The sequence below is a fragment of the Colias eurytheme genome, chromosome 15 (genome assembly GCF_061535395.1).
Source record: "Colias eurytheme isolate Ceu_HAF_F1 chromosome 15, ilColEury1 Martin Lab GWU primary, whole genome shotgun sequence".
Classification (NCBI taxonomy): Eukaryota; Metazoa; Arthropoda; class Insecta; order Lepidoptera; family Pieridae; genus Colias; species Colias eurytheme.
Genome location: NC_142994.1, coordinates 5,239,451 through 5,265,510, shown reverse-complemented (window position 1 = coordinate 5,265,510; position 26,060 = coordinate 5,239,451). Strand labels below are relative to the sequence as shown.

The 26,060-nt window shown below is 33.4% G+C and overlaps 2 protein-coding genes across 3 annotated transcripts; one reads left to right on the top strand and one right to left on the bottom strand.

Annotated features, from left to right (window-relative positions):
- Positions 1-665: 665 nt before the first annotated feature.
- Positions 666-3,887, bottom strand: egh (beta-1,4-mannosyltransferase egh). Its single transcript, XM_090110256.1, has 3 exons — positions 3,740-3,887; positions 2,850-3,654; positions 666-2,585 (listed from the first exon to the last, which is right to left on the bottom strand). Exons 2-3 carry the CDS (start codon positions 3,651-3,653, stop codon positions 2,013-2,015), a joined length of 1,377 nt encoding a protein of 458 aa, XP_089966382.1. The 5' UTR covers position 3,654; positions 3,740-3,887; the 3' UTR covers positions 666-2,012.
- A 1,158-nt stretch (positions 3,888-5,045) lies between these two features.
- Positions 5,046-22,772, top strand: pns (DENN domain containing pinstripe). 2 transcript variants are annotated; one of them, XM_090110255.1, is made up of 23 exons: positions 5,046-5,376; positions 5,677-5,786; positions 5,902-6,072; positions 6,260-6,495; positions 6,830-6,974; positions 7,447-7,591; positions 7,763-7,897; positions 8,093-8,280; positions 8,732-8,837; positions 9,411-9,560; positions 9,936-10,117; positions 10,287-10,498; positions 11,380-11,577; positions 13,670-13,826; positions 14,043-14,310; positions 14,709-14,904; positions 15,137-15,387; positions 15,583-15,725; positions 15,936-16,054; positions 18,829-19,010; positions 19,351-19,533; positions 19,640-19,850; positions 20,027-22,772. In XM_090110255.1, the coding sequence occupies exons 1-23, from the start codon at positions 5,271-5,273 to the stop codon at positions 20,202-20,204; spliced, it is 3,972 nt and encodes a 1,323-aa protein (XP_089966381.1). In that variant the 5' UTR covers positions 5,046-5,270; the 3' UTR covers positions 20,205-22,772. The 2 variants fall into 2 exon arrangements, with proteins under 2 accessions (XP_089966381.1, XP_089966380.1); XM_090110254.1 differs by lacking the exon at positions 11,380-11,577.
- The last annotated feature ends 3,288 nt before the right edge of the window (positions 22,773-26,060 follow it).

The following is a 26,060-nucleotide window of genomic DNA, read 5'->3' as shown; positions in this document are numbered from 1 at the left end:
AAGCAGAATTTTGTGTGCATGAAGTTACAAGAACAAAATCCATCTCCCATAGTGACTAGGTTCACTATCCCTCAACCCTGGCTTTGATTTTTTTTTGTTCAAGCAAACCACCCTTATTTCTATTTCAATACATCACTCTTTGCCAAAGACTTTATAATTACGTATAGCATCATTTTACACTTTCTTGGGTTTCATTATAGCAATTAGAAATTGATGTCAAGATATGACTCAAAAGCAAGCCATAATCTTCTTATATATAAAAATGAATCGCAAAATGTGTTGGTAAGCGCATATAACTCGAGAACAGCTGAACCGATTTCGATAATTCTTTTTTTGTTATATTCCTTGAAGTACGAGGATGGTTCTTATGTAGAGAAAACGTAAACATGTACCACGGGCGAAGCCGGGGCGGACCGCTAGTTATAAATAATGTCATGGTTATATTATTTTGTTCGATGTAGGGACTGGAAACATATTAAACTATAAATGCCAACTAGTGGATGTACATATTATTAAATAATTCAAAAATACTTTCATTTGTGCTTCAATAATCGACTCTTTACCATTAACTTGCCATTTACCTTATAATAAGAAATAAGACAGCCTAGAGTTTATATAAATTCTACAAAAATGGTAAAATTGGTAAGGCATTTTTTTGTTTACAATAATTACTTATTCCTCATTTACGCCTTTATTAATTGTTTCGTTAAAATTAATACAACCATTATGTAATAAAAAAATAAACAAATAATTTTTAAAACAAAAATAAAAAAACATAACATGCATCACATACCAAGCGCTTTCCTCGCAATTTTGTCAAAATCATAGACACAAACATGAAAATACTAAAATAACATAATGGCTGGCATTAATCTACATTTAAACCTTACTTCTATCATTTATAATTTAAGTCTTTGGTATCAATGGAAATTCACTAGCTAAATTTTCTCATTGAATTTTTATGGCTAAATGTATAATATTATGTTAAAAAAATAATAATCAAAAACATCTTAAATCAGATAAAATCATTCAAAATGATTATCAATGAACAAAAATACAAAAATAAACCTTAAGAAGCATCACAAAGTATCATATTTAATTTAAATTAATGCAAAAAGCCCAGGGTTTTACCATTGAGATAATATTAATAAGGAGACGACACCACCTACATCACTTATGTTCCACTCAACATACGTCATGTGACGTATGTTGAGCGGTATTTTTTAATGGTTTTAAAGTGAAACGCATCAAACATGCCTTCGTGTGTGTTACGATATTGCACAAATAATACAAATAATACGGAAAAGTGCAAAGGAATAACTTTCATCGTTAAGTACCTAACTAGATAATAATTTTTAAAACTTAGTTAGAGCAAAAAAATGGCGCACAGATTTTGTTCGTGGTGTCTCCTCCATACGTAGTAATATTATCTCAATGGGTTTTACTTTATAAATGGTAATATCTTATTTTAATAAAAAAAGAGTTTTACAATTACCAACATAGCAGGTATGGCTATAAGGACACATAAATGATCATTGTGAACGATTATTATCTTTATCACATTAATAATTTACAATAACACAAGCTGTCACAGGTTGTATTGCCCAAAGTTGAAGATTCAATCTATAATTCAATAACCAATGCTCAATTTATGAGTCTTTCATACAACTTATATTGTGGATATGTTTTGTTCATAAAAAGGTTAGTATTGACTAAATTGAATCTAAAGCATTTTTATACCTACACCAAAACACTGATATTAATAAAAAAAAAAATACTCCGCTCATTCACATTTACAATAATAAAATAATCTTTTAAAGGAATATTTGTGAAATCAATACTGTTCTACCGCTAAATGACTAAATTTGTTATTCTTGGCTCAATAGTTATTCCTCAACCAACTACTCAATGGATAATTAGGTAATAACAAGCACAAGATAAATTTCACTGTAAGTAGTTCACTCCAGTAAGTAGTAGCTCAAGGCATGTACATACATTTCAGTAATATATTATTATACAGTAATTGGAGTCTTTATTTCCTTATCTACTACGTAAAATTTGTGTTTCTTACCTAAAATTCCCCAGATCACAGCAATATTTTCAATAACAATATTGAATGGAATGGTAGCTAATGCGCCTCCAACAAACATTATAAACTTTAAGGGCCCAAATCTATACATTGGAAATGATTTTATGACACCAAATATATACATGTAAATGTTTACAGCTCCTATGAAACCAATTATCAAGTCTAGAAAATGTGGACATGGTATAGGACATACAGCTGCTAATAATATATTACTAGTTGAGAATGGGAGGGTTACCCATGAATAGCATGAAACGCCTAAGAATATGTTATATAGAAGAGGGATCTCCTTTGAGTGTACAACTAGTAGAATACCTTGTATCCATCTTTTTCTTTGTTGCATAAAGTCCCACAGTGTAAAGGGGGACTTTTCCCACATTTCACCATCAATAAAATTAAATGTATAACCTTCTTTGTATGCTTTCATAGCAAAAAAGCAGTCTTCAGCAACAGAACCATCCAACCCATTATCAAATGAAACAGATTTTTCTGCACCCACCTGTAAAAAAAAACAATACATATATCTTATTAGATAAATAGCTGATTCTGGCTCTTGCGTTTACCCAGGATAAGTTGAAAGCAATTTTTAAATTTGGTCCATAGTTTTTGAAATGATGTTATTTTTTATACATTCAAGAATATCAAAATACAAATACTACTAAATAACTAATCACCTTTTATATTAGAAAACTCTTATATGTACTTTATGGAATTTCAATTTTGAATTGTAAGTTTAATATAAATAAATACTATAAATACTTACTCTTGTGACAACATAAGACCCTTTCCAGCTGAAAAGCGGCTTATGGAACACTGAAAAAACAAATCTGAGTTTTCCCATATCATCAGCCACTCTGAAGCTATCTGCTAATGTTGTGAGCCAATTTACAATTTCTTCATTGGCATATGTAATTAGGCCTTGACCAAATGGATGTTGCCCATCAAAGACAAAGTTTAATATGCCTCTTACTGAATTTTCAGTCAGTAATGTCTCTTCATCTAAATGGACTATCCAATCCGTATCACTTAATATATTCACATTATCTTCTAAACAGTACTGCAATGCACGGGATTTGAATAATGCTCCAGTCTTAGTTTTGTACTCTCTAGGTACCACAACTTCTCTCACTCTTCTATGTTTAGGCAAATCTATTGCTTTATCAGTTACAACCTCAATAATAAAATTTTCAAGACCCAAATCCAAACATGTATTCATATTGCGAGTGACATTATTTCTAACTAATTTTGGAAAATCTCCTCTTGTTACAACTCTTATGCATATAAAAGGTGCTAATAATGGTGATCCTTTTAATTTTACTTTTCCAGGAAAGGCATTAAAAAATATAAGTCCAGAAAAATTACAAATTACCTGAGGTATTGTAAGTAATGTGAGAAGTCTAAAGACATACAATATCACTGCACCTAGTAGTCCATAGGTTTCTATAGGATCAATTGATGCTTTTTCCTTATCGTCCAAGTTTATAGCACCCGCAAATACGAGGAAGAAAAATATGAACGAAAGGAATAATGTGCAATGCAATAAATGTAAGATTTTCCCCCGCAACATTCTGAAACAATATAAATAAGAAACGTAAAATATTCTTTTTTTCCCTAAAAAAACCTATGTCACAGAAATATAACAATAAAACAAACCTTGTATGAATGATTTAATTCAAGTTTCTTCGTACCAAAACTCAAAAGGTGTCTCCAATATTTTATATTGCATTAAATTAAATTAAAAATTACAAGAAATATCGTCTCGTAACATACTCTTTTTTATCAAAACTAAACATTTTTGACATTTTTCAACGATAGATTAATGATAAATGACACAGTCACACAGAGAATGCAAAGAATTCAAAAGTTCCAACAGTCATTTTTTTTATTATAATAATATAAATCTTGAATGTTTAACAGGGTGTAATCGTTCAGGCGATTACTCGGCCGTAAATATTACATAATATATATTATGTTTATTTTAATATTATTAATATTTATTTCGAAATTTTCCCTCTATGGAACCCTTATTTTATAAATTATATTTATAATTAAAACTTAACTTTGGAGTCGTTTCAAATATACCGCTAAATTTTAGGGCTGCGTATCCATCTGCAAGAAAACTTCCGCAAGAAATGTGCGACAGTCTGTCTGACAGCAGCTTGTAAGTCTGTTGCGAACTAAGTATACGAAACTAGACCGCTATGCAGCAACCTACGGCAGCAACGCAAGAAGCGCTTGACAAACTGTCGCAACAGCACAGTTTGCTACATGGTTTAGGCCGCGTTTCCGTCTGCAAGAGAACATCCGCAAGAAATGTCCGACAGTCTGACACACGACAGCAGCTTGCAAGTCTACTTGCAGGTGGAAACACGGCTCAATTAGTTTATTGTTGGTTTATTGTTATTTTGTATCTGTGCTTAGAACATTGACATAAGATGACAACAGCTGACATGATGACAATTGACATCCAATAAATACATTTCACTAGACATGCGCAAAACAGTACGTCAAATAGTAATGCAACATCACGCATCTCTTCCACGGAAGTGATATTACTCCGTAACATCACACATTACCCGATCGATTTTTAATGAAATGATGACATTAATAATATTATAATGTTTATATTATATTAATGGTGATATGTGAAGTATTACAGATCATATTGAAAAATAGCAATAATAACTGCAATACTTATTAGTTATTACATATCGTAAAATTACAATTTAAGTAAATATTTAAAAAATGTAGTTGATTTTCCTTCATACTTGGCCACGTACTTTATGTTGTTTGTTAATAATTATAATGAACGCAAGCAAATGTAAAACAAAATAAAAAAAAAGTGAGTGATGCGAGTGATGTTTGTAACTGATGCGTAATGCGTGATGTTGCATTACGTGTCAAAGTGATATTACTTTTGTACTATTACACGCATTACCTACCCATGTCTACATTTCACTCGGAACATGCGTATGAATTAGGTAGTTCATAATCCAATTTTTAATAAAATAACAATGTTTTAATGAGTTCAAATAACACTTCTTGCTAATGGGTTTTATAGAAATTGCGTGTTCATTAAGATGTAGTGTAAAATGTTTAAAACGACACAATAAAAATGATAGAAAATTTGTGTGAAACTGCAACTACAAGAGAAAGTATCTCAAATAGTAAATAACGGGTCGATATGAATATGTCTGTCACGGATTTATCTGTGGGATGTCGTTTCGCCGACTATTTTGCAATATGTGGATTAGATTTTGACTCTGGCCTAGAAACAGATCGACTGTCAGGTAAATATTACATTTATTTATGAGCACTTTACATATGTACGTTAAAATAAAAACAATTGTGTTAGCGTAGGTATGATGCCTTGAATATAACACGCTCGTCGCTAAATTTACTTCTTTGTTAGTTTTAGTAGACAAACAATAAATGAAAATAGATATAATAACTATATGCACAATTAATTTTTAATTTATTAATAATACGAATTCTGAAGTATTTAACAAAAAGAAAACAAAAAATTATTTTTGAACCAGCTGTTTCTGTAACCAGATATTTCTATGAATTTTTATATAAATCTTTTTCAGGTGACAATCTTCATATTTCTCCCCTAGACCGTTCCTACAAGGGAAAGGTTCTTGCTCATTATCCTGATAATATTCACAACAATGCCTTTGATGAACATGCAGTATGTATGGTAAGATATATTGTATTTTTTTTGTAATTAAATAATTATATTTTGTGTATAATCAGTGGTTATAAATGAATTGAATACCTACAGTTTTATAGAAAGTTTTTTTTAATTCCAACAGCTCTGTTTACCAGCTGGTCTACAATTTAGGACACAAAAACACTCCCTAGAACCAAAATTTCATAGCTTTGTTGTAACAAGAGAAAATGCATCAAGATACTATGGATTCAGTCTCATTTTCTATGAAGAAGTTAGAAATAGAAACATATGCAGTGCTATGCATACATTGCAGGTAACCATTTACAATATTGTATTTTTTTAAAATCATAAATCAATATGTATGAAGGCTAATTATAAAATTGATGAATCTGACACTGGTTTATTTTTATATTATTAAATGTATTCAAAATGTATAAATCAATGAAATGTTGTATTTTAATATTAAAATATTTATAATAATGTTCACAAATACATTACAGGCCATGTACATCACTGAACTGTCTAGTGGACAAACTCCACCAGGCCACAGGAAGAACTCGGGCAAAGAAAGTTCAAGATCACTTCCTAGATCATTCAAACTTGCACCACATACAGGATCTGCTCTCACATACTATGATATAGCCAAAGATAAACTCTATGTAGCCAAAAGTATAGCCCTCATATGCCAATATCCTTTTGTAAGGGTAGCACAATTATTTTTAGAGAATTTATTTAGGTGAGTCTATGTTTTCTGTAATAATACACTATAATATTCAATCACGGAAGAAAGAGATATTACACAACAACCCACAATTATAAAGAATATAATATAATAATGAAACTATAAAATTGTCTTTAAAATGAATTATTTTGTAATGTTTATGTACATACAATGAAAGGTGTTTTCCAGTTAAACTTCATTTATATTCATTGCTATAATACATCTGCATTATAATTGTTAATTGATCCTTAATCTGTTTTTTTATATTATCTCTGAGAAATTAAAAAAAAATACTTAAATTTGACTAGATTTTCTGTAGTGTATTCATCACTATTGAACGCACTTACAGATCCTTACCTCGTCAACCGGGTCCTGGGCTAAGTCCTGAATCATATGTGTATAACTTGTTATATGAAGTGCCAGTACCTCTGCCAGGGCAAGCGTTGCGGCTATATGTTCCTCCATCGGAACCACATCTCGATCCCATACCTGTTGTAAGTGCACATAGTTTCTAGCAATTTTAGTATTGTTTTAAACTAAACATATATAGCTTATTACTTTATTGAATTGTACCATATAATAGTAAATCTTTGTTGTCTATTTTTATATTAATTAAATAACATTTTCTTATTGTGGATGATGAATAAGCAATTAGGGTAAAAAAAAACTAATCTTACCTCATGAACACAATTATTAATTTATTACTTCATTTTGTTATATTTAAGCATAAATTAGAATTATGTGCCAAATTAATACTTCTACTATATATAAAAATAAGTCGGGTTTTCCTTCCTGACACTATAACTCCAGAACGCACGAACCGATTTCCACGGTTTTTCTTTTCGTTGGAAAGGTCTCGGGCTCCGTGAGGTTTATAGCAAACAAAAGGTGTCTCTGGTGGCGAAACGGAGTTCGCCCGGTTTGCTAGTTATACATAAATAATATTTGTTTTACTAATGTTTTCAGGTGATACGAATGCCAAATCCACCAGAAGAGTTACCACTACTTGATTACCCATTGCGTGCAATGTTCAATACTTTGGGTGTAGAATGCATTGTGCAATTGTTTACTTGCGTGCTTTTAGAGCATCAAGTTTTGCTTAGGTCAAATGGTAATTAAACTTTAACAATATGTGCATTATATATGTATGTTGCAGCCAAGTGGTTAAACTGTGCTGTTTATTAAAGAGCCTACTTATTAAACCAGTTGCTTTTTCATATTATACATACATATTTTGATATTATCTCAATACAATTATTATATAATGTATGATGTGTTCCAGATTACAATAAGCTTATGCTAGTAGCAGAATGTATAGTGTCGTTATTGTTGCCATTCTCGTGGGCTCATGTGTATGTGCCAATATTGCCAGCTCCTTTATATCATTTCCTTGATGCGCCGGTGCCTTTTGTGATGGGTTCGTATATTTTTTATAGTATTATAAAGAAACTTGTTTCAATATGAAAAAATTGATACAAAATATTTTAACTAAATCAATATTTTGACTTAAATTGTAGATAGAGTACATTGCACAAAGAAGTTTACTGCACCCTTTTACACAATGCAAAGAGGGAAAAAAATTAACAAATTGAATTTTATATCATTATTATAGGTTTACACTCGGATGGTTCGTCCGTCGTAGGTTCCGGTGGACCAAGGAACATAGCTCTCGGTTCAGAAGCAGCACTATGTTTAGTCGATATTGATAAACCTGACATTCAGCTTCCTGAAGAACTTCCAATACTACCACATAGAACACCGTTTATTGAAGAACTGAATCATGTCTTAGATAAACATCAGGTAGAGCATTAATTTTCATATATACTAATACTAGCTTTCCGCCCGCGGCTTCGCCCGCTTTGTCTAAAACATAATAAATTATATACTAAAACATTCCTCTTGAGTCACTCTATCTATTAAAAAAACCGCATCAAAATCCGTTGCGTAGTTTTAAAGATTTAAGCATACATAGGGACAGAGAAAGCTACTTTGTTTTATACTATGTAGTGATTATAAAGCTGAAGAGTTTGTTTGTTTATTTGAACGCGCTAATCTCGCTAATAAAATTATTTCGGTGTTAGATAGCCTATTTATCAAGAAGGGCTATATAACATCACGCTAAAACCACCAGGATCGGAGCCACACGGGTGAAACCGCGGTGCGCATCTAGTGTAAAGATAAAGATAAATGTATTTTAAATACATAAAAAAAATATACAGTGGAATCTATTTAAAAAAATCTGTTTCATTAGGTGGAGAGGCCAGAAACGGAACCAACAAAACTTGGAGTTCCCTTGAATGGAACTTCTTATAAACACATGAATGATGGTATGAGCAGCAGTTGTACTCTTCCTTCAGGTATGATATACATAAGTATATGTAATGAAGTTAGGAAAGATGATAAATATTTGAATGTAGAAATAATGCAAACAATTATATTTTTTTAATGGCAAATTTCTGATGTTATAAAGAAATTCGATTATTCAATTTTAATGGAAAAAAATTGAAAAATCCCGTAAGACAAATTTTGTTCAAATATATTTTAATGAAGACCTTGAGTGAAAGACTATTTTTAATTTGTTACCAAAATGCTAAGTTTATTAATTATTACCTGTGTTTTTATCTTTTATTATGCATTGTATATATTACCATATGACTATTCTTTTAAGAAAAACAGCTCATTAATTGTAATTATTTTTGAAGTGAAAACTTCTTTAGCGGCGTTGAGCACTTTTTCTGTAATGGGTATAAAATCTTAAACTCGCGTCAGGACACGTGACCTGATCGAAAAAGCGTAAGACGGATGGATATCAAACATGCTCAATGTTAATAATAAAGTTTTCACTTCTGCCGGCACTTCCGGAGTGCAACCCGTCTTTTTTTATTTTTAAATAAGCCGTTTAACAATTAACAAAATAATCTCATTTCTAGGTGGTCTTCGTCGCAAGCACTCATTCCACGACGTTCTAGAATGGGACGAGAGTCGTCCGTTGAACGCGTCCCCGCCGGGCTCGCCGACGCGACGGCACCCGCGACGAATGGATGCGCTGCAGCGAATAGTTGATATTGTTAAACGGACTGGTGAGTTATCAGCCTTTAAAGTAAGTTAAAAGTTGTTCGTAGAATATCGTTAAATAATTATTTAAAAAATGTGTTACTATTCCAATTAGACGATTTTGGTTTAATAAATCAAAGAAAGAGTAGCTCAGAAAATTGTTATGTGAATATTGCGTAATTGCAAAGGAATATAAAAAAAGTTTTGAAAAAATTCATGCAATTTCCATATTGTATTGAAGTATTGAAACATAATGCGCTTTTTGTACGACGTAAGAAATTGATATTATTAGGTCTCAAGCTATTTTATTTTTAATTTGTGCCCTTTTTCTGGTACAACACATTGATAAACGATTAGAGTACAATTGATATTTTAGGTATTAAAAATTAATCATTTTTCAGGAGTGAATATAGATGACGTGGATGCGGAGACAGTGATGCCAACTACAAAGAAAAAGATACTAAATGACGAAGAGCAGTACAATGAAGACATACGTTTCAATATAGCGATACGGGAAACATTCCTCAATAGATTTGTGCACATGTTCCTTATGTATGAAAATTTTGTGATCATGCCAGACCAGGTAAAACATAAATTTTTATATGAACTTGAAAATTTTGTTACTATAAGTATTTGCTTTGTAAGTATAACTTAAATACAATAATAAGTTTCTTTAATAGTAATAAAAGTTGACTTTGCATGATTAAATATTTTTTCACATTATTAAATCTGTAATACTTAATAAATTGCAGGATCGGGACTCGTGGCTGTCATCTCGAGAATCAATGGTGAATTTTGACAAAGCATCTTTTCTGTCAGACCAACCGCAACGTCACCGGCCATTCCTATCGCGTTTTCTAGAAACGCAAATGTTCGCAACTCTCATAGACAACAAAATAATGGCCAATTGGGGAGAATATGACGTCAACCTCCAAGTATTCGAACATAGGATCAAAATTGTAAGGTAAGCTAAACTCAAATTTCATACTATACTAATGCATTTTTGAGTTTGTGTGTCGATGGAGATGGTGGTACTAATATGGCAATAATAATCCGCCTCGCGTTGCAGCAAAATGCGATAGCTTCAAGAATGCTAAAGCACTCTAATTTTGCAACGCGCAAAGATTAAGCTTAATACATACTTAACTGCACTTCAAAGAATGGAAATTGAGAGTGTATAAGACAAGAGCAAGCATTTTTATTGACTAACTTGTTTGATAGTTCATTTAACCTGTTATTGTGTTATCACTTTAATTAGTGTTTTAACGAGTTTGATATGTGCGCTGGGCGGAATTTAAAGTGTTGCATCCTTATCATATATAAGCTGGATTATACGTAAGGGTGTGGGTTAAATTATATAAACAAATCATAGGATGAATCGAAACAAGATTGGGGTACAAATAGTGTCATACTATTTTAAATTACCCCTCGGTGAAAATAGCTTGCAACATCTGCTCGTTTTTACTTTAATTTGAACTATTATGTTGCCTGGCAGAGATCACTGTTTAGTGATAAGGCCGCCAATTGTAATACGTCCTTCTCGTACCATATATCTTCTTTTTATTGTTTTTTTTTTAAGTGAAAACTTCTTTAGCGGCGTTGGGTATAAAATCTTAAACACGTGGCCTGATCGAAAAAGCGTAAGACGGATGGATATCAAACATGCTCAACGTTAATAATCAAGTTTTCACTTCTGCCGGCACTCCCGGAGTGCAACCCGTCTTTTTTTTGTTATATAATGGTTGTATTACAATAAAGTATATTATATATTGCAAACGTATTTGGCACGTACGGGTTGAAATGAGGACGCTAGAGCTTAGTACGGGGGCGCGCGGTATGTTGCAGACGTCGGCTGGGCGAGGGGGGGCTGGCGACGCGCGGGTACAGCGTGTGGGCGGGCGCGGCCCACAGCGCGTGGGGCCCCGCCGAGCTGGAGGTGGGCGCGCCCGGCGAGCGGCTCCCGCACCGCGCCGCGTACTACCGCGCTTTCCCCGCGAGACTAGACGCCTCCGCGCTCGCGCCGCCGCCCGCGTCCGACCGCAGGTGCGATCCGCACTAGTCCCGCGCCGGAGACCGACTGACTGCTTGCTATGCTGCGCACCGAACATATACCCCCAAAGAATGTTCTAGAATCTAGAAGATATTACCGCGAACCGGTGACGCATGGAATTTGTTGCGAGTTTTGTACGGTTGCTTTTTCATTTTGTTATCTGTCAAGTGAGTAGTGCATATAAAATTGTATATGATGATGCTAAGTGTTATAAAGGATACGAAGCGCTGAGGCTTGCATCATTATGTCCGTTGGTTCGTGCATTTGTCGCGTTATTACTAGGTTGCATGTGTATTGTGTACATGTATTGCGTAAAATATGATTATAGGTGTCAATGAAATGTGTTCTAAGATATGGATTGGATTGTTGTCAGTAGTCTTATTTGAAAACGAGCTTGCTTTGTGCGTAAGCATGTGTATTGTGACGTTTTAAAATTTTGATTAGTATTGGATGCTATAATTAATATAGACTTCTGTGCAGCTAATAAGTAGTACATTTGTACATACTATCATATTATACTTTGTCTATTATATCTATGTCTATTAATCATCATCAATCTTGGTGATAGCACAATTGGTGCTTCCTTTTATTTCTAAGTTTTTAGTGAATACTGTGATTTTTTTTTATATTCAATGTCTAAGACATTAGTATTCGAATTATTTAAGAATCTCATTTTATACTTATGGTATTATTTGAATTTCAAGTATTATAAAACAATATATTTACTTTTAACATTCTAATAAACATATTATTTAAGAAGAGATTTATTTAATTATTTTTTACAGATTTTAATGTTCGCTAGCTAAAATAGATACAGGTTTAATCTATTTAATGTTTATTACTAGTAGCACAAATTTTATACTTCAATGTTTCCAAGCAAAATCTTCACAAGATGATGTCATATTCTAAAAATGCTTTAATAAATTTTTAGTAATACATTATATTACATGTTTGTATTATAGTTATAGAAGATTTATTGTTAGTGATTCTGTGTGTTGTGATACTGCATGCTTATATTGTAATTGTTATTATACACGTGCCTAGCATGTGCATGTAAATGTTTATAATGCTCATTCCAAATGCAAGAAATATGTACCTTTTGTCAAACATCATAATAATATAACTAGTGTTATATAAGTATATATATAGAACATCACAATGAACTTATATAATTATTTGTCTTATATAAAATATGAGTAAAAAGTAATGATACAAACAAGATTTTGTCACTTATTATGTGATCTGTTTTCTGTAGAACAATCATTCTATACAATTATAGACTTAATAGAAAAGAATGCCGTATCAATTGTACTAAATATGAATAATCCCTTGTTTGCATCATACACTGTAAAGTATTTGTTCAAATATATTATTTTAAATGGTTATCAAAAAATACGTCGCATGCTTCATCATTTGTTTGTCATTTGTTGTGATGTTTTTACATTCATTGTATCACAAATTTCTCTACAAGTTATTACCTTCTACAAACTATATCAAAGATATGTTATAGATATTATTTTAAACATATAGAAACAACAGGTTGTTTTGTATAGACTATAATATTATGTCATAATAATTTATATTGCAATATATGAAGATTTTACTATTTAATAAAGTTATTTTATGTAAATGGTAGTTTTAACGTTCTGTACAATATTTGATATACAAAATCCATATAAAACTTTTCCTATCCAAAACGTAGATTATCTTAGATTTGTCCATTTTAATTTTGATAAAAAGATATATAACATTTAACAATCTTCTCCCTTAAGTTTATTTGTCAAAAGGAGTCTGTTTACTCTAATATGAAACATTATTATTGAATTAGACTGTTTGAAAATTTAATTTAATTAAAATTTTCAACACATACATAGGTCGTGTCTAATAGACATTCATGAACTTTTAAAACGATTTACAACTTTATAAACCAATAATATTTACGTGACAACCAAAATCCAGCACGACACAAGATTGTGTAGTTAGATTTGCATAGTAAGTTGTCAATTTATCACGCTTCTGCTTCATACGCTTTCACACTTTACTATTTATTAAGAATTAAATATATAGAAGTACTAAAATTTTCAGAACTAACAGTTTAAAGCGTATAAAGAACGCAAAATGGCAAGTGAAAGATTGCCCCCCAGAATTATTGCTTGGCGATATTGGGAGACGATTGTCTACAGAAGTGACCCCAGCGGCGATTGCTCAGAATAATAGGACTTTTGTTGAAAAGCTACTTAAGGTATCCATTTTTACCTATTTTGTATTTAAAAAATAACATTTTTCGAATACTTCCTTCATTTTATTATTCAATATTTTCGTGTTGATGGAGGTATAACAATTAACAGCTGAGCTCGTTAAATCAGAACGCACAAAATTAATGTAAAAAAATGTTAACTCATTTGCGATACGTTTAAAAAAAAATGCTTTTTATAAAAATACATTCACTTCCTCACAGGAATGCAAAAGTAAAACAAAAAGGATGCTACTAGAAAAAATGGGCACAGAGGAAAGTGATCTTGGGTTAGGTGTCGAAGTATCTATAACAGGAGTGGAGGAAAGTACTATGATAGCCTCGCTATGTGATCTTCTGGAGAGACTCTGGTCTCATGGCTTACAACACAAAATGGGAAAATCTGCCCTTTGGATGCACCTTATGAACTATCAAGAGTTGGAACAATGCAGTAATTCCTCTAAACCCATTGACCCTAATTACCTTACTCCAGGTAATTTTTGATTGATTTCTTTATTTAGAATGTGGTGATTTTTATTAATGCCAAAAACAGTAGTATTCAGATTAATTTTCTATATCATTGGTCACATAAATTGCATTTCATTAATAAGCTGTCCCGGATGAATTAATATGTTATGTACTTCTATTGTCACTTCTAACATGCAGCTTTGGCTTGGTGTGTATTGCGCAAGAGACTGGATTGTAAGTATGATACATATCACTAATATACGACCAAATATATTATTGATACCAAAAACTAATAATTTCAACTCAATCATTTTCTCAAAGACATCTGAGAAGTTAAAATTAGTTAGTTTACTTCATAGAGAAGAAAATAAAAAAATAACAAAGGGATCAGCTTCTTTCATGATATTTCTATAAATATTTCAGACTTATCATCAGTTGGTGCAGAAGTTGAAGCCCAACAGAGCACAAGTAATTCGACTCGCTCCCGGGATAGTTCAAGAGGTGGATCCCGGGACAGTTCCCGGGATCGACTCAGTAATTCGGGAACGCTAGAACGGAAATCATCACAACCTACGAATCCTTTGCGACCATTGCCAGAAAATCTTACTTTTGATATGAGGTGAATTCGATAATTTACAGTTAAAATGCTATGTTATGGTTCAAGGAAATATTATGTGTGGCTTATTAACAAACTGATAACTTAACATAATATGAATTAAAATTAATAACAATAAAACTGAAAATATTTTGATCTGGACTTCGCATTTCGCAACGCATCATGCGTTACGATATCTTAATTTTTGAAAATCCACTGAAATTCAATTTATTATCAATTTCATATTCATTTTCAGGAATGTGCAAGCCATGACTGACATAAAAACAGAAATAGGTTACGCCCGCGCTTGGGTCAGATTATCCCTTGAAAAGAAGTTGCTATCGAAACATCTCCGTGAATTGCTTTCCGATACAACGTTACTTCGATCTCAATATAAAAGGACAGCATTTTTGCGATGTGAAGAAGAACGGGAACAGTTCCTGTACCATCTTTTGACGTTGAATGCCGTTGATTATTTTTGTTTCACTAACACGTATCCTACAACAAGTAAGTATTCTTATTATTTCTACTAATTCTCTGTTCCCACATTCAATATTAAAGAAAGTGTAAAACAAAAACGTTCTGTAATATTTTGAGAGTGCATATTCCTTTTGTGTAATCTTTATGTTATCAACCTCCTAATAAAACTCAATTATATGTTTTGTTTTTCTACTAAACCGATAATATTATTGAAATTTTCAGAGTTACCATATCGTGTTTTAATAGTACCATCGCGTAAAGCGAGCCAGACTACAGCAAATTGCTGGCTCTCGATATCAGGCGCTAACGGAGAGTCTACGCCGAAAATTCCAATTCCTCGTAATACAATGGAATTCGTGTTTCATGTAAGTGTTTATTATTGTTTTAATTTTTGATTTATTTATGGATTTCTATTAATCTTAACATTTGTTTATTCTGAAATAAATAGCATATTTTTATCTTACATCATATTTTAATTTCATATTATTAGAAAAATTAAGGTCACAATTTTTTTTGCAGCATATTTATTTAAATAAACATAAAGATACTAAACTAATTTTATTTCATTTTTATAGCACAAAAACTTGGGTGTTTTGTCAACACTTCAAATTGGTCACGACAATTCCGGTTTGTCACCTCGGTGGCTGCTGGATCACATTTATGTGAGGAATGAAGTCACTGGCCATACATATCTGTGAGTATTTATAGTTATTTCTTTAGTTATATTCCACATATTATATCATTCTTGCTTCATTTGATAAGCAAATTAAGACGCAGATGTGCCACCTAAATGGGTGGAATTCGTTTTGTCTAAATAGTAAAATTTCACCATTTTCCATATCTCAGTTCTGGATTTAATAAAATTAGCTTTCCTGGCACAGGTGCAATTATGTACATATAAACTTTCCTCTAGAATCACTCCTAGACTACAAGCCCGCATAGGACAAAAATATGGGTCAAATGAACCACCATGGGACATATCTAGAACGATAGCAGAGCAAAAAATAATAAGATTCATCACTATGCCGTCACTTGTAAGCTGTCCAACTGAGTGCAGATGAGAATTGAAAAGTACAGGTAGACTCGGTAAATTTTGGTCATATATTTTTGTACGGCATTCTTAACCATCGATAGATCCATTAAAAATAATAAGAAACCGCTCAGTGCCGTACAAAAATGGTGGTCCACCAAGTCGGAATTTTTATTTAATTTCCGAGAGTTACCGGGGGTAAATTTGGTCATTTGACCACGTACGGCATCTGTGTCATACTATTGCTATACTGCTTTTAATCCATTATTCCGCAACGCCGTACAAAAATCATGGGGACAAGGGGAAAAAATCGAGAGTTGTAATCCCCTCTCTTTCCCCACTCCAGGGGGTCATTTGACACAACACGAAATAAATTTATTTTTAAAGTATTTTATGCATAGATAATATTTTTTCATGTGCCGTACATTTTCGTTGGTTCAAAGGGGAAAAATCTGAAAAAGAAAAAAATCCATATAACGAAATATTTGCTTTATATTTTTATAATAAAATATAAATATACATTAATATTAAGAAGCTCGAGGTGGTTAATTATCACCTTGGAAAGTCGGAGTCAGGTGGAATGGACTCCGTTAAATTGATGAACTAATAAAAAAGCTATGAACGAAAAGATGTGAATTATATGCAATCAGTCCATGAATACAGGTAAAGTCACAAGCAAATGCTAGTAATATATACATATTCAAAATGTACAAGTAAAGCGCTTTCAAATGATACCAAACACTGCATATTTATCTTAACTTTATTTTTTTACTCTGTATGTTTTGTCCGCTAGAGGGCGCCAAATTAGATTTTGTGAAACCCCATATAGCCTTTAGCTAGCTGGTCGTTGGTTATCCAGTGAACAATTCAGACGCCTCTAATGATATGTCATTTGTCGAATTCTGATAAGTAGTTTAGAAGTTACGAGGGAATAGATGAACATACATACATGACCTGTAAACAACCATAACCCTCCTTTTGCTTTGCCGTAGTTGGGTAAAAATATGTTAATGCCGTACTGTATCAAATGGCCATAAAGCACTCTTAAAATTGTAGCTTTCGTCGCTTTCATCAGCCTAAAAGATGTGGTCTGCACAAAAATGTACGGCATCGTTTTTTCCTAATTTATCTATGTAAATACTATTTAAAACAACGGATAAAGTGTAGAAAACTATTATATTTCATTAATCTACGATGTTTAAACTTTAACAAAATTTCTGGTTTTGCATTTCTCTATAACTTTTTTTAGAACGGTTTCTTTTGAACGGCAATACTATACAACAATTGAATTTTACAATATCATGTTAAAAAAAAAGTTCCCGTACAGGGTCAAATGACCTTACAGCTCTTTATATCAAGAATTCGATGAAATTAAGATGATTATTGGTATACATTTAAAAGAACAATTATTTTTTGACGGCATTGCTTTTAATAGTACTTTTGAGTGCTAGATAATGTTTTGGAACCGAAGCCGTACTTAGTCAAATGACCCCCTGGAGTGGGGAAAGAGAGGGGATTGCATCTCTCGATTTTTTCCCCTTGTCCCCATGATTTTTGTACGGCGTTGCGGAATAATGGATTAAAAGCAGTATAGCAATAGTATGACACAGATGCCGTACATGGTCAAATGACCAAATTTACCCCCGGTAACTCTCGGAAATTAAATAAAAATTCCGACTTGGTGGACCACCATTTTTGTACGGCACTGAGCGGTTTCTTATTATTTTTAATGGATCTATCGATGGTTAAGAATGCCGTACAAAAATATATGACCAAAATTTACCGAGTCTACCTGTACTTTTCAATTCTCATCTGCACTCAGTTGGACAGCTTACAAGTGACGGCATAGTGATGAATCTTATTATTTTTTGCTCTGCTATCGTTCTAGATATGTCCTCTGGTGGTTCATTTGACCCATATTTTTGTCCTATGCGGGCTTGTAGTCTATCCTATCTATTAAACCGCATCAAAATCCGTTGCCTAGTTTTAACGATCTCATCATACATAGGAACAGACACCGATAAGGCCGCCTTATGCATGTGTTAATCCCGTTGTTTTATACTTGTAAATATATTAACTTGATGTCGTACATTTAATTGTTGAAGTGAAACTTCTTTATCGGGGTTGGAAAAAAATTTAGTGTAACATTTTTTCGTTACGCGCCATCTTGTTTTTATCCCTACCACGCGTGATTTGACGTATTTCAGTAAAATTGCATATAGTAAATTATTTTTGAAGTGAAACTTCTTTATCGGGGTTGGACAAAAATTTAGTGTAACATTTTTGCGTTACGCCGTACGCGTGACATTTTTGCGTTACGCCATACTCGTGACATTTTTAAGGTCATAAACAAGTTTCACTTCTTACGTGTGTACTCTAGTACACGCATACATTTTTTTTTTGTTAAATAAATAAATGGTCGGTTGCCATGGTAACAGGTTCCCATGCAACCGCTGGTTCGGCACGGGCGTGGACGACGGGTCCACAGAGCGCGTGCTGGTCGCGGCGCGGGCCCGCTGCGGGAGACAGTCGCGCCAGGACCACGCGCAGATCGCGGCTAATAACGCTCTGTCTCCCACTACTACGCATCTATCTACGTCCACTATACAGCATATGATTGGTGAGATGAATGAATTGAAAGATGTGTTATTGAATCGTTTTTATTGTCTTTGTGCTATTGATTTTGTATACATATTTAGTTTTTATAGCAGTAAAATGATTTATAATAAGCAAGGGCCTAGAGGAAGATGCAGGTCCGAGTCCCGCCTAACGAGCTTTTTCTATTCTGTAAACATTTATATTTATAAATATTTATTTTTGAAATCGGTGCAGTGGTTTATGAGATAACAATCAACGAAACAAGCTTTATATTATTAGTAAAGACTGTAATTTTAAAAGATGTTATCAGCATAATACATACAAATTACAATAATCAATATAATATCTATTTTTTCATATAGGTGACTGTGTTAACGCGATAGTGAAATGGCACTATCAGTCTAAACGGGATAAAGACGCGAATTCACTCAGCGTGCTTCTATGTGGTGAAAATGGCTTGGTCAAATGTTTAGAACAAGCGTTTCTTTGTGGATTCAAATCGGCGAGACTGTTTGGCAAGAATCTCTTTATTTGGGACTATTTTTGTAAGTTGACACAATTATACCCTAATTTATTTAGCGCGTGCAAATCCTGACATTCAATAATGAACTTTATGTCGTCTGTTATTAATGTAAAAATCTATTTTTACAGCTAGAGTAAAAGACGAGTTCAAAATGAGTTTATGCGATGAAGGAAATATGCAATCGAATAAAAGCTGTGGCGTAGCGTATAACTGCAGACAGGACCAGGAACACAGAGCTATTTGGAGATGTTACTGTCATCTCATGGATGAGATAAATAGTGTGGGTCGCACTTTGGGTAAAGATGGCAAGTTCCAGCTATTTGTCTGCCTTAGTTTACGGTGAGTTTATTAAAATAACTATTGACAAAACATACGAAATAATGTCATTATTTAATATAATAATAGAGACTAGTCCTTCGAGTCCGAATGAAAACTAAATACAAGATAAATTTAATTTTATGAACAAGATAAATAGATAATGTTTTGATGGATTTTTGTGATTTATTAATTTTCAGTGAGCACTGGCTTCATAGAATGCTAGTTCCGATGTCGATGACCCGCGTCACCGCCGAAATGTATGAAGAACAAAGCTTTCTGCGCAAACGGGGCTTGCTCACATTCCTCAGACAAATACTAGAACCGCTCGACGAGTTCGATATCGTTCTGGAAAACTCCTTAACTCAAGGCATTTAATTAAAACACAAAGGGGAATTTAAAAATGACAATTAAAGTTTATACACGTATGGTTCAATGAAATTTTGACAAAACTCGAAAGTTGATCTAGTGTAATAGTTATTAAAGTTGCATTTCCACTGCCCATATTAGCTCTCGCTCATACTTGATTAATATGAATTATTATTAGAGTGTTATTCAGAATTGCTAGAAATCGTTTATATACGGATAAAATTGAATAAAGTAAAGTCGTGTCAGGCTCTCAAATATTCCTAACATGACATTATTTATATTTTTCGTACTCCAAGATTAGATTATATTTGTGAATGTCGTAGTTTCGTTGGTTGGAACGTAATATAGTCCTTAAGTTGGTGTCTTTCTGTTTGACATCCATTTCAACTAATATGATCTAAACTAAATACTCGAAATCAAAAGATATTCTTTTATTGAATACTCATAGTAGATGTAGTTTCATTTACTACGATTAAACTCTAAAGTTATGAATTGCTTAGTGACGTTATTTTTCAGGGTAATTTGTTTTTGAATATTTTATTGTTGTTTTTTGTTACTTGCCATGTATCCAAAGATTTTTGCATTATACCTATATATATATTTTTTTTGTTATTGATTGAAGTGCGCGTTAGTGTTTAGAATTAGTGAACCTCTATGTGACTAGGTTTTATTAGAGTTCGGAGTAGAATTAGTTATCATTAATTTATCAATAGTGTTCGTTAAGTTTTATTTTTATATAAGTTTTAGGCAATTTTAAGAGCCCCTGCCAAATAATTATATACTTATATGTATATATTATATTATTAAGGAACTATGATTATACCATACTTTTGGTGAAATTATCAATACTCAACATGCACTTACACTCGCACAGAATTTTATCATCAATGTTATGAACATAACTTTAACAACGTAAGTTGCTTTTTACTAACTTTTAATTTTGCCAATTAATCGTCATTATTTATATTCGTCCATACAAAATCTTTCTCTTTTCCCATGACTGGAATTTAAATATAATTAAAGTCCATTGCATAAGTGTATGCATAAAGTATAGTAACATACAATAAGGACATAAAATTGTATGTCGGTAGTATAGCGGGTGTGCTTTGTTTATTTCTTCTTAAAGTTATTAATGTACGCTAATGAAATATGGTACTATTATACCGAGACAGTAAACTAGCTTTATAATTATAATTCTCATATCAACTGAGTGTATCAACTAATAAGCTTTGGTATTACTTTTATTTGAAAAATGTATAACTGTTTGCACAATTTACTTTAGGTATTCGCCTATCTTTCAATTATCATCGATATTATTACTATATTATGGCGACTTTAATAATATTAAGTACTTGTGTAATTAATTTCTTGAATTAAATCTTCCTCTTTATACATTTAAAAATCATATAGTTACTTATGTATTAAAAATAACGTTTATATTTTTAATGAATAATTTCTTAATGCACACTTTTTTATGTAGTCATTTATCTTTGGAGTGTGGAGCTATGATTTTACTGTGTATAGGCAAAAATTACTGTTTATTTTTAAAATCTGAATATTTATATGTGCCGTCCTGCAAAATTGTAAACAATTTATGCGACATTTATGACATCCGTCTATTTATTATGATTTCTAAATGTGCCAAAATGAAATCAAATTTCTATCCGTTTGTACTTTGCGTTCTGTGTTTGCGTTCTTTAATACGAATTTATCGTATATAAAACCTATCCGTTTTAAAATACTTAATATGTAGTACTTTTTTTTCGGGAGGGATTTTGTTTATTACTTAATTCTAAAGGTCATTTATAAATTTGCTATGTGAAAGTAATTATTCATGTATATGTACGATCATTAATTACATATAACCTAATGCAAAATACCGTGTAAGTTAGTTTCGTGTGAACTATTTTAGCATTCAATTTCAATGCTAAAATGGTTAATAATTTAAAACTGTAAAACTTCTATTCGGAATGTATGTTTATACTTTAGAATGAACTAAAACATTTCTTCTAATACTTTAAAATGGTTTCAAAACATATATTTTAACAAAATTACCCATATGATATGATATTATATTATGCATGTGTAGAATTTTAACCATAATTGCAATTGTTTGCTATTTTTCTAAATATTTTATTTTTATCCGATCAGCACAATTTAGTTAAATAAATTTTCTAATAAGTAATTTTATTCTTACTTATAGTTTAAGTTCAGATTTAGTATACTTTCAGATCTCTAATATGAAGTGCATAATGTTCACATAACTTTGTGTCTTTATTTTTAGTATAAGATTCGTCATATTTAGTTTTCTTTATCTGAGTCTTCCCATTACATTGTATTTTATGTTAAGTGTATGAGGTAACGCATAGTGATATTTTTATGTTAACAGATCAATCATTAAAACGTATCCAATAAATTACGCACAAAAAAGAACATTTGATTTGAACTGGTTTTACTTCTGTAAATGCATATTTATAGAATAATATAATTGTTTTGGGTTTCTTACTTAAAATAATTAAGAGGAAACATTGAAAGTGAGTATTTGAAGAGTTATTCGAATGATTGTGTATTTTTTGCAGGGTTCCATATTTATTTGCGGTCTGCGGTATTTTTTGCGGTCTGCGGTAGCCGCATCGCAGTGCGCATAGAAATGAATATTACGTACATAATTGTGCTTGCGGTCAGCCGGACGGCTACCCGCAATGCGGCTACCCGCATAGTGCGTATACGCTCTTACACCTTGGCCACGGACACCGGCCGCGGCGGCGCGACCGACGGCGCGACGGGCGGCGCGGCAATTCGCGGTAAGCATGCCACGGGCAGTTGCGTTCGCCGCCGCGACCAGTGTAGACGAGGAGACGAGATGGCTTTATCAAAGTTAGCTCGACGTTGTTTGGAGAGTAGCAGCTTTTTTGCTCAAGATTTAATGTTTGGAAGATATAGTGGAGTACACGAATTAAATAGAAATCGTGTTACAGACGGAGAATTCCACCAAAAATATGAAAAATATAGGCATGATGAAAAATTATGTTGCGGGTGGCTAGACTTCCAAATAGCTGGTCTAGCTAGAATTTCTGCAATAAAAGCTTCCGTCTCCATTTTCGCGAAAAAAAAACAAACTATTTTAAATTAAGTTCGCTCCGGGACTAGTCGCCGCGTCTGCCGCTCGACTCCGTGGCCTGCGCCGTAATAACTCATACATTTGTTTCGATCGCTAGTCGTGCCGCGCGATTCGCTCGGGGAAATTCGCCGGTCGTCTCGCTGGTCGCCGCTGCGCGTGGCATGCCCAGTACATTTCCATACATTTGATTCATTCGCAAGACGCGCCGCCAGTCGCGCCGCGCGAATTTTCGCTATAGCGAATTGTCCGTGGCCAGCACGTTAGAATGGCACTACACAAACGGCGCGACGATCGTTTCGCTAAATTTGATTGGTCATTCGATCAGCCAATTACTGAAAGCCTACAATTGGTTGATTTTATAAGGAAATATAGTAACATAAAATACCTAACTATAACATTTTAATTTTTAACCCTGCCGGGCCTGCTGATTGTAATCATTCATGGAGATAAATACTCGAAACAAAATTTCTATAAATGTATTTCGTTCTTCGGAGATATAAGTTACTAGGTTTCCGCCCGCGCAGTCAAAGAAAAACCCGCATAGTTCCGGTTCCCGTGGGATTTCCGGGATTGCGTCATTTTCCCGGAATAAAAAGTAGCCTATGTCCTTTCTCGGGTATCAAAATATCTCCATACCAAATTTCATGAAAATTGGTTCAGTAGTTTAGGCGTGATTGAGTAACAGACAGACAGAGTTACTTTCGCATTTATAATATGTATTAGTATGGATATTCATCTTACGTATGTACGTTTTTTATTTCTAATTTTCTATGCGTTATCTTTCATGGTTTTATGTATCTAATACCAAAGAAAATAGCTGTTAAAATAAATTGCCTGTAATTATAATAAATGTCTAAACCTGTATCAAGTGTTTTTTTTAAACCTACTTATATTATTAAAAAAATACAACGAAATTTAACATTATAAACTAGAAATGAAGTAATAAGAAGTAAGTATCATAACTAAATCGTAATTCATGAATTGCTCCCTCTCTGATCTTTTTTTTTTTCATTCAGATAAAGTGCAACAAATAAGTTCAACAAATCAAAAATGAAGTTAGAGTCAAGAGCATAGCAAGAGTCTCCATAGGCAATTAATGTACTTTACATAATAGGTATCATATCACTGGTCAATTTTCTGTACATTGGAAAAGTCAAGTATCAAGTTCCGTGTTTATAGGATTTTTTGTTAGTTTCTATTAAGAGTTTAACTCGTTTAATAAACGTGGTATAGCACCTAGAGGCGTAGTCGGCTTCGTTTTCATTTTATAACAAACAAATTGTCGTAGGACAAGTAACTTGTAGAAGTTACGGGTTTAATTTGTTAATTATCAATTTACAAAAAATCGGCCAAAGGCGAGTCGGACTCGCTCATGAAGAGTTCGGTAGAATGTTAATAAGTATTATTTCTTTTATTTATTGTATTTGTTGTTAAAGCGGCGATGGAATTAGGAAGGTACATCATTTGTGAAAATTTTAGCTTTCTAGCTATCATGGATTATGAGAATTATAGTCTGGAGACAGACAGCGCAGACGGCACACTTTTTGTGCGATCGAGTCTGCGGCGCACAAAAAGTCTGCATGGCGCGCAAAAAGTCGGTCGCGGATTTTTCACAGACTCAACGCACACGACGCACATCTTCGATCATTTTGTCGGCAGAGCTGTAGGGACGTAGACGCTATGGAAATCGTGTAAAGTGTGCGCCGTCTGCGTTAGCGCGCGTTGAAGCAAACGTTCAATTCTTTTCACACACTTTTGTGCGGAGCGGCGCGGTGCGGTCTGCCCGAATTACACGGATTTTTTGTGCGCCGGACTTTTTGCGCGTCGTGTGCGTTACTGCATATCATTTCATAGGTTCTATTTTCACAGACTAAAAAGTGCGTCACGGATAGTCTGTCGTCTGCGCATGGCCTTAGGAATAGGGTGCCGTTTTTACGACGGCCTCAATAGGTACCGGAATGCCTATCTGATATGATAAACCTTTGATAAACTCTTAATCCAAAAATTGAATATCGGTAGCCTACTTCACGTACGTATACAGGGTGTCCCACTGTTGGTATACTAATTACTAAGCTCAAAGGAGCTTATAGTTTAAGTGCATACGCTGACTACGTAAAAAATATTTATAAAACTACAGATGAAGTTTTTTTTTCAAATATGTAGATGAATTCTTAAAACTCTGTGTACAGTGTACACCCACACCCATAAGGCGCGGGTCAAACACAAGCGGCGTGGGCGCGGGCGTGCCATAAGCGCACCTCTTGAATCTGTTTTGCACCACGTCCTTCTTATACATTTTGTATGAAAGAATTTTGGACAGGCGTCGAGACGGCACGCCACGGTTGTGCCAAGGTTGCGTCAAGGTTGCGCCTTTCCAAAATTATTTCATACAAAATGCCAATAGCGCACCCGATGCACGCCGGCAGCGCGCCCGCGGCGCGCCCGCGGCGCGCCCGCGGCGCGCTCCCGGCGCGCCTGCGGCGCGCCGCGCCGCTTGTATATGTCCCGCGCCTAACAAGAAACCCGCCAAGCTTTACTACAAGCACGTGACCTATTGTTTTCATAGACAAAATGCTCACACTAGCGAAGCGGTATTTGCCGGTTGCGCGAAGCTAGAGCTAGAGGAGAAAACATGGATTTTCAGGAAAAATTTAGCAAAAATTTTTTGATGTAATTTTGTTGTTTAAGTATTTTTTTACGTGATCAGTTTATGCAAAACTACAAGTTCCTTCATGTTTAGTATA

Bases quoted from the DNA above. Each gene is read 5' to 3' on its own strand.
- pns (XM_090110255.1), top strand. From the start codon at position 5,271: ATGAATATGTCTGTCACGGATTTATCTGTGGGATGTCGTTTCGCCGAC. The intron at 13,827-14,042 runs GTATCCATTTTT...ACTTCCTCACAG, and splicing joins TTGTTGAAAAGCTACTTAAG to GAATGCAAAAGTAAAACAAA. The intron at 14,905-15,136 runs GTGAATTCGATA...ATTCATTTTCAG, and splicing joins AATCTTACTTTTGATATGAG to GAATGTGCAAGCCATGACTG.
- egh (XM_090110256.1), bottom strand. From the start codon at position 3,653: ATGTTGCGGGGGAAAATCTTACATTTATTGCATTGCACATTATTCCTT. The intron at 2,586-2,849 runs GTAAGTATTTAT...TTTTTTTTACAG, and splicing joins GGTCTTATGTTGTCACAAGA to GTGGGTGCAGAAAAATCTGT.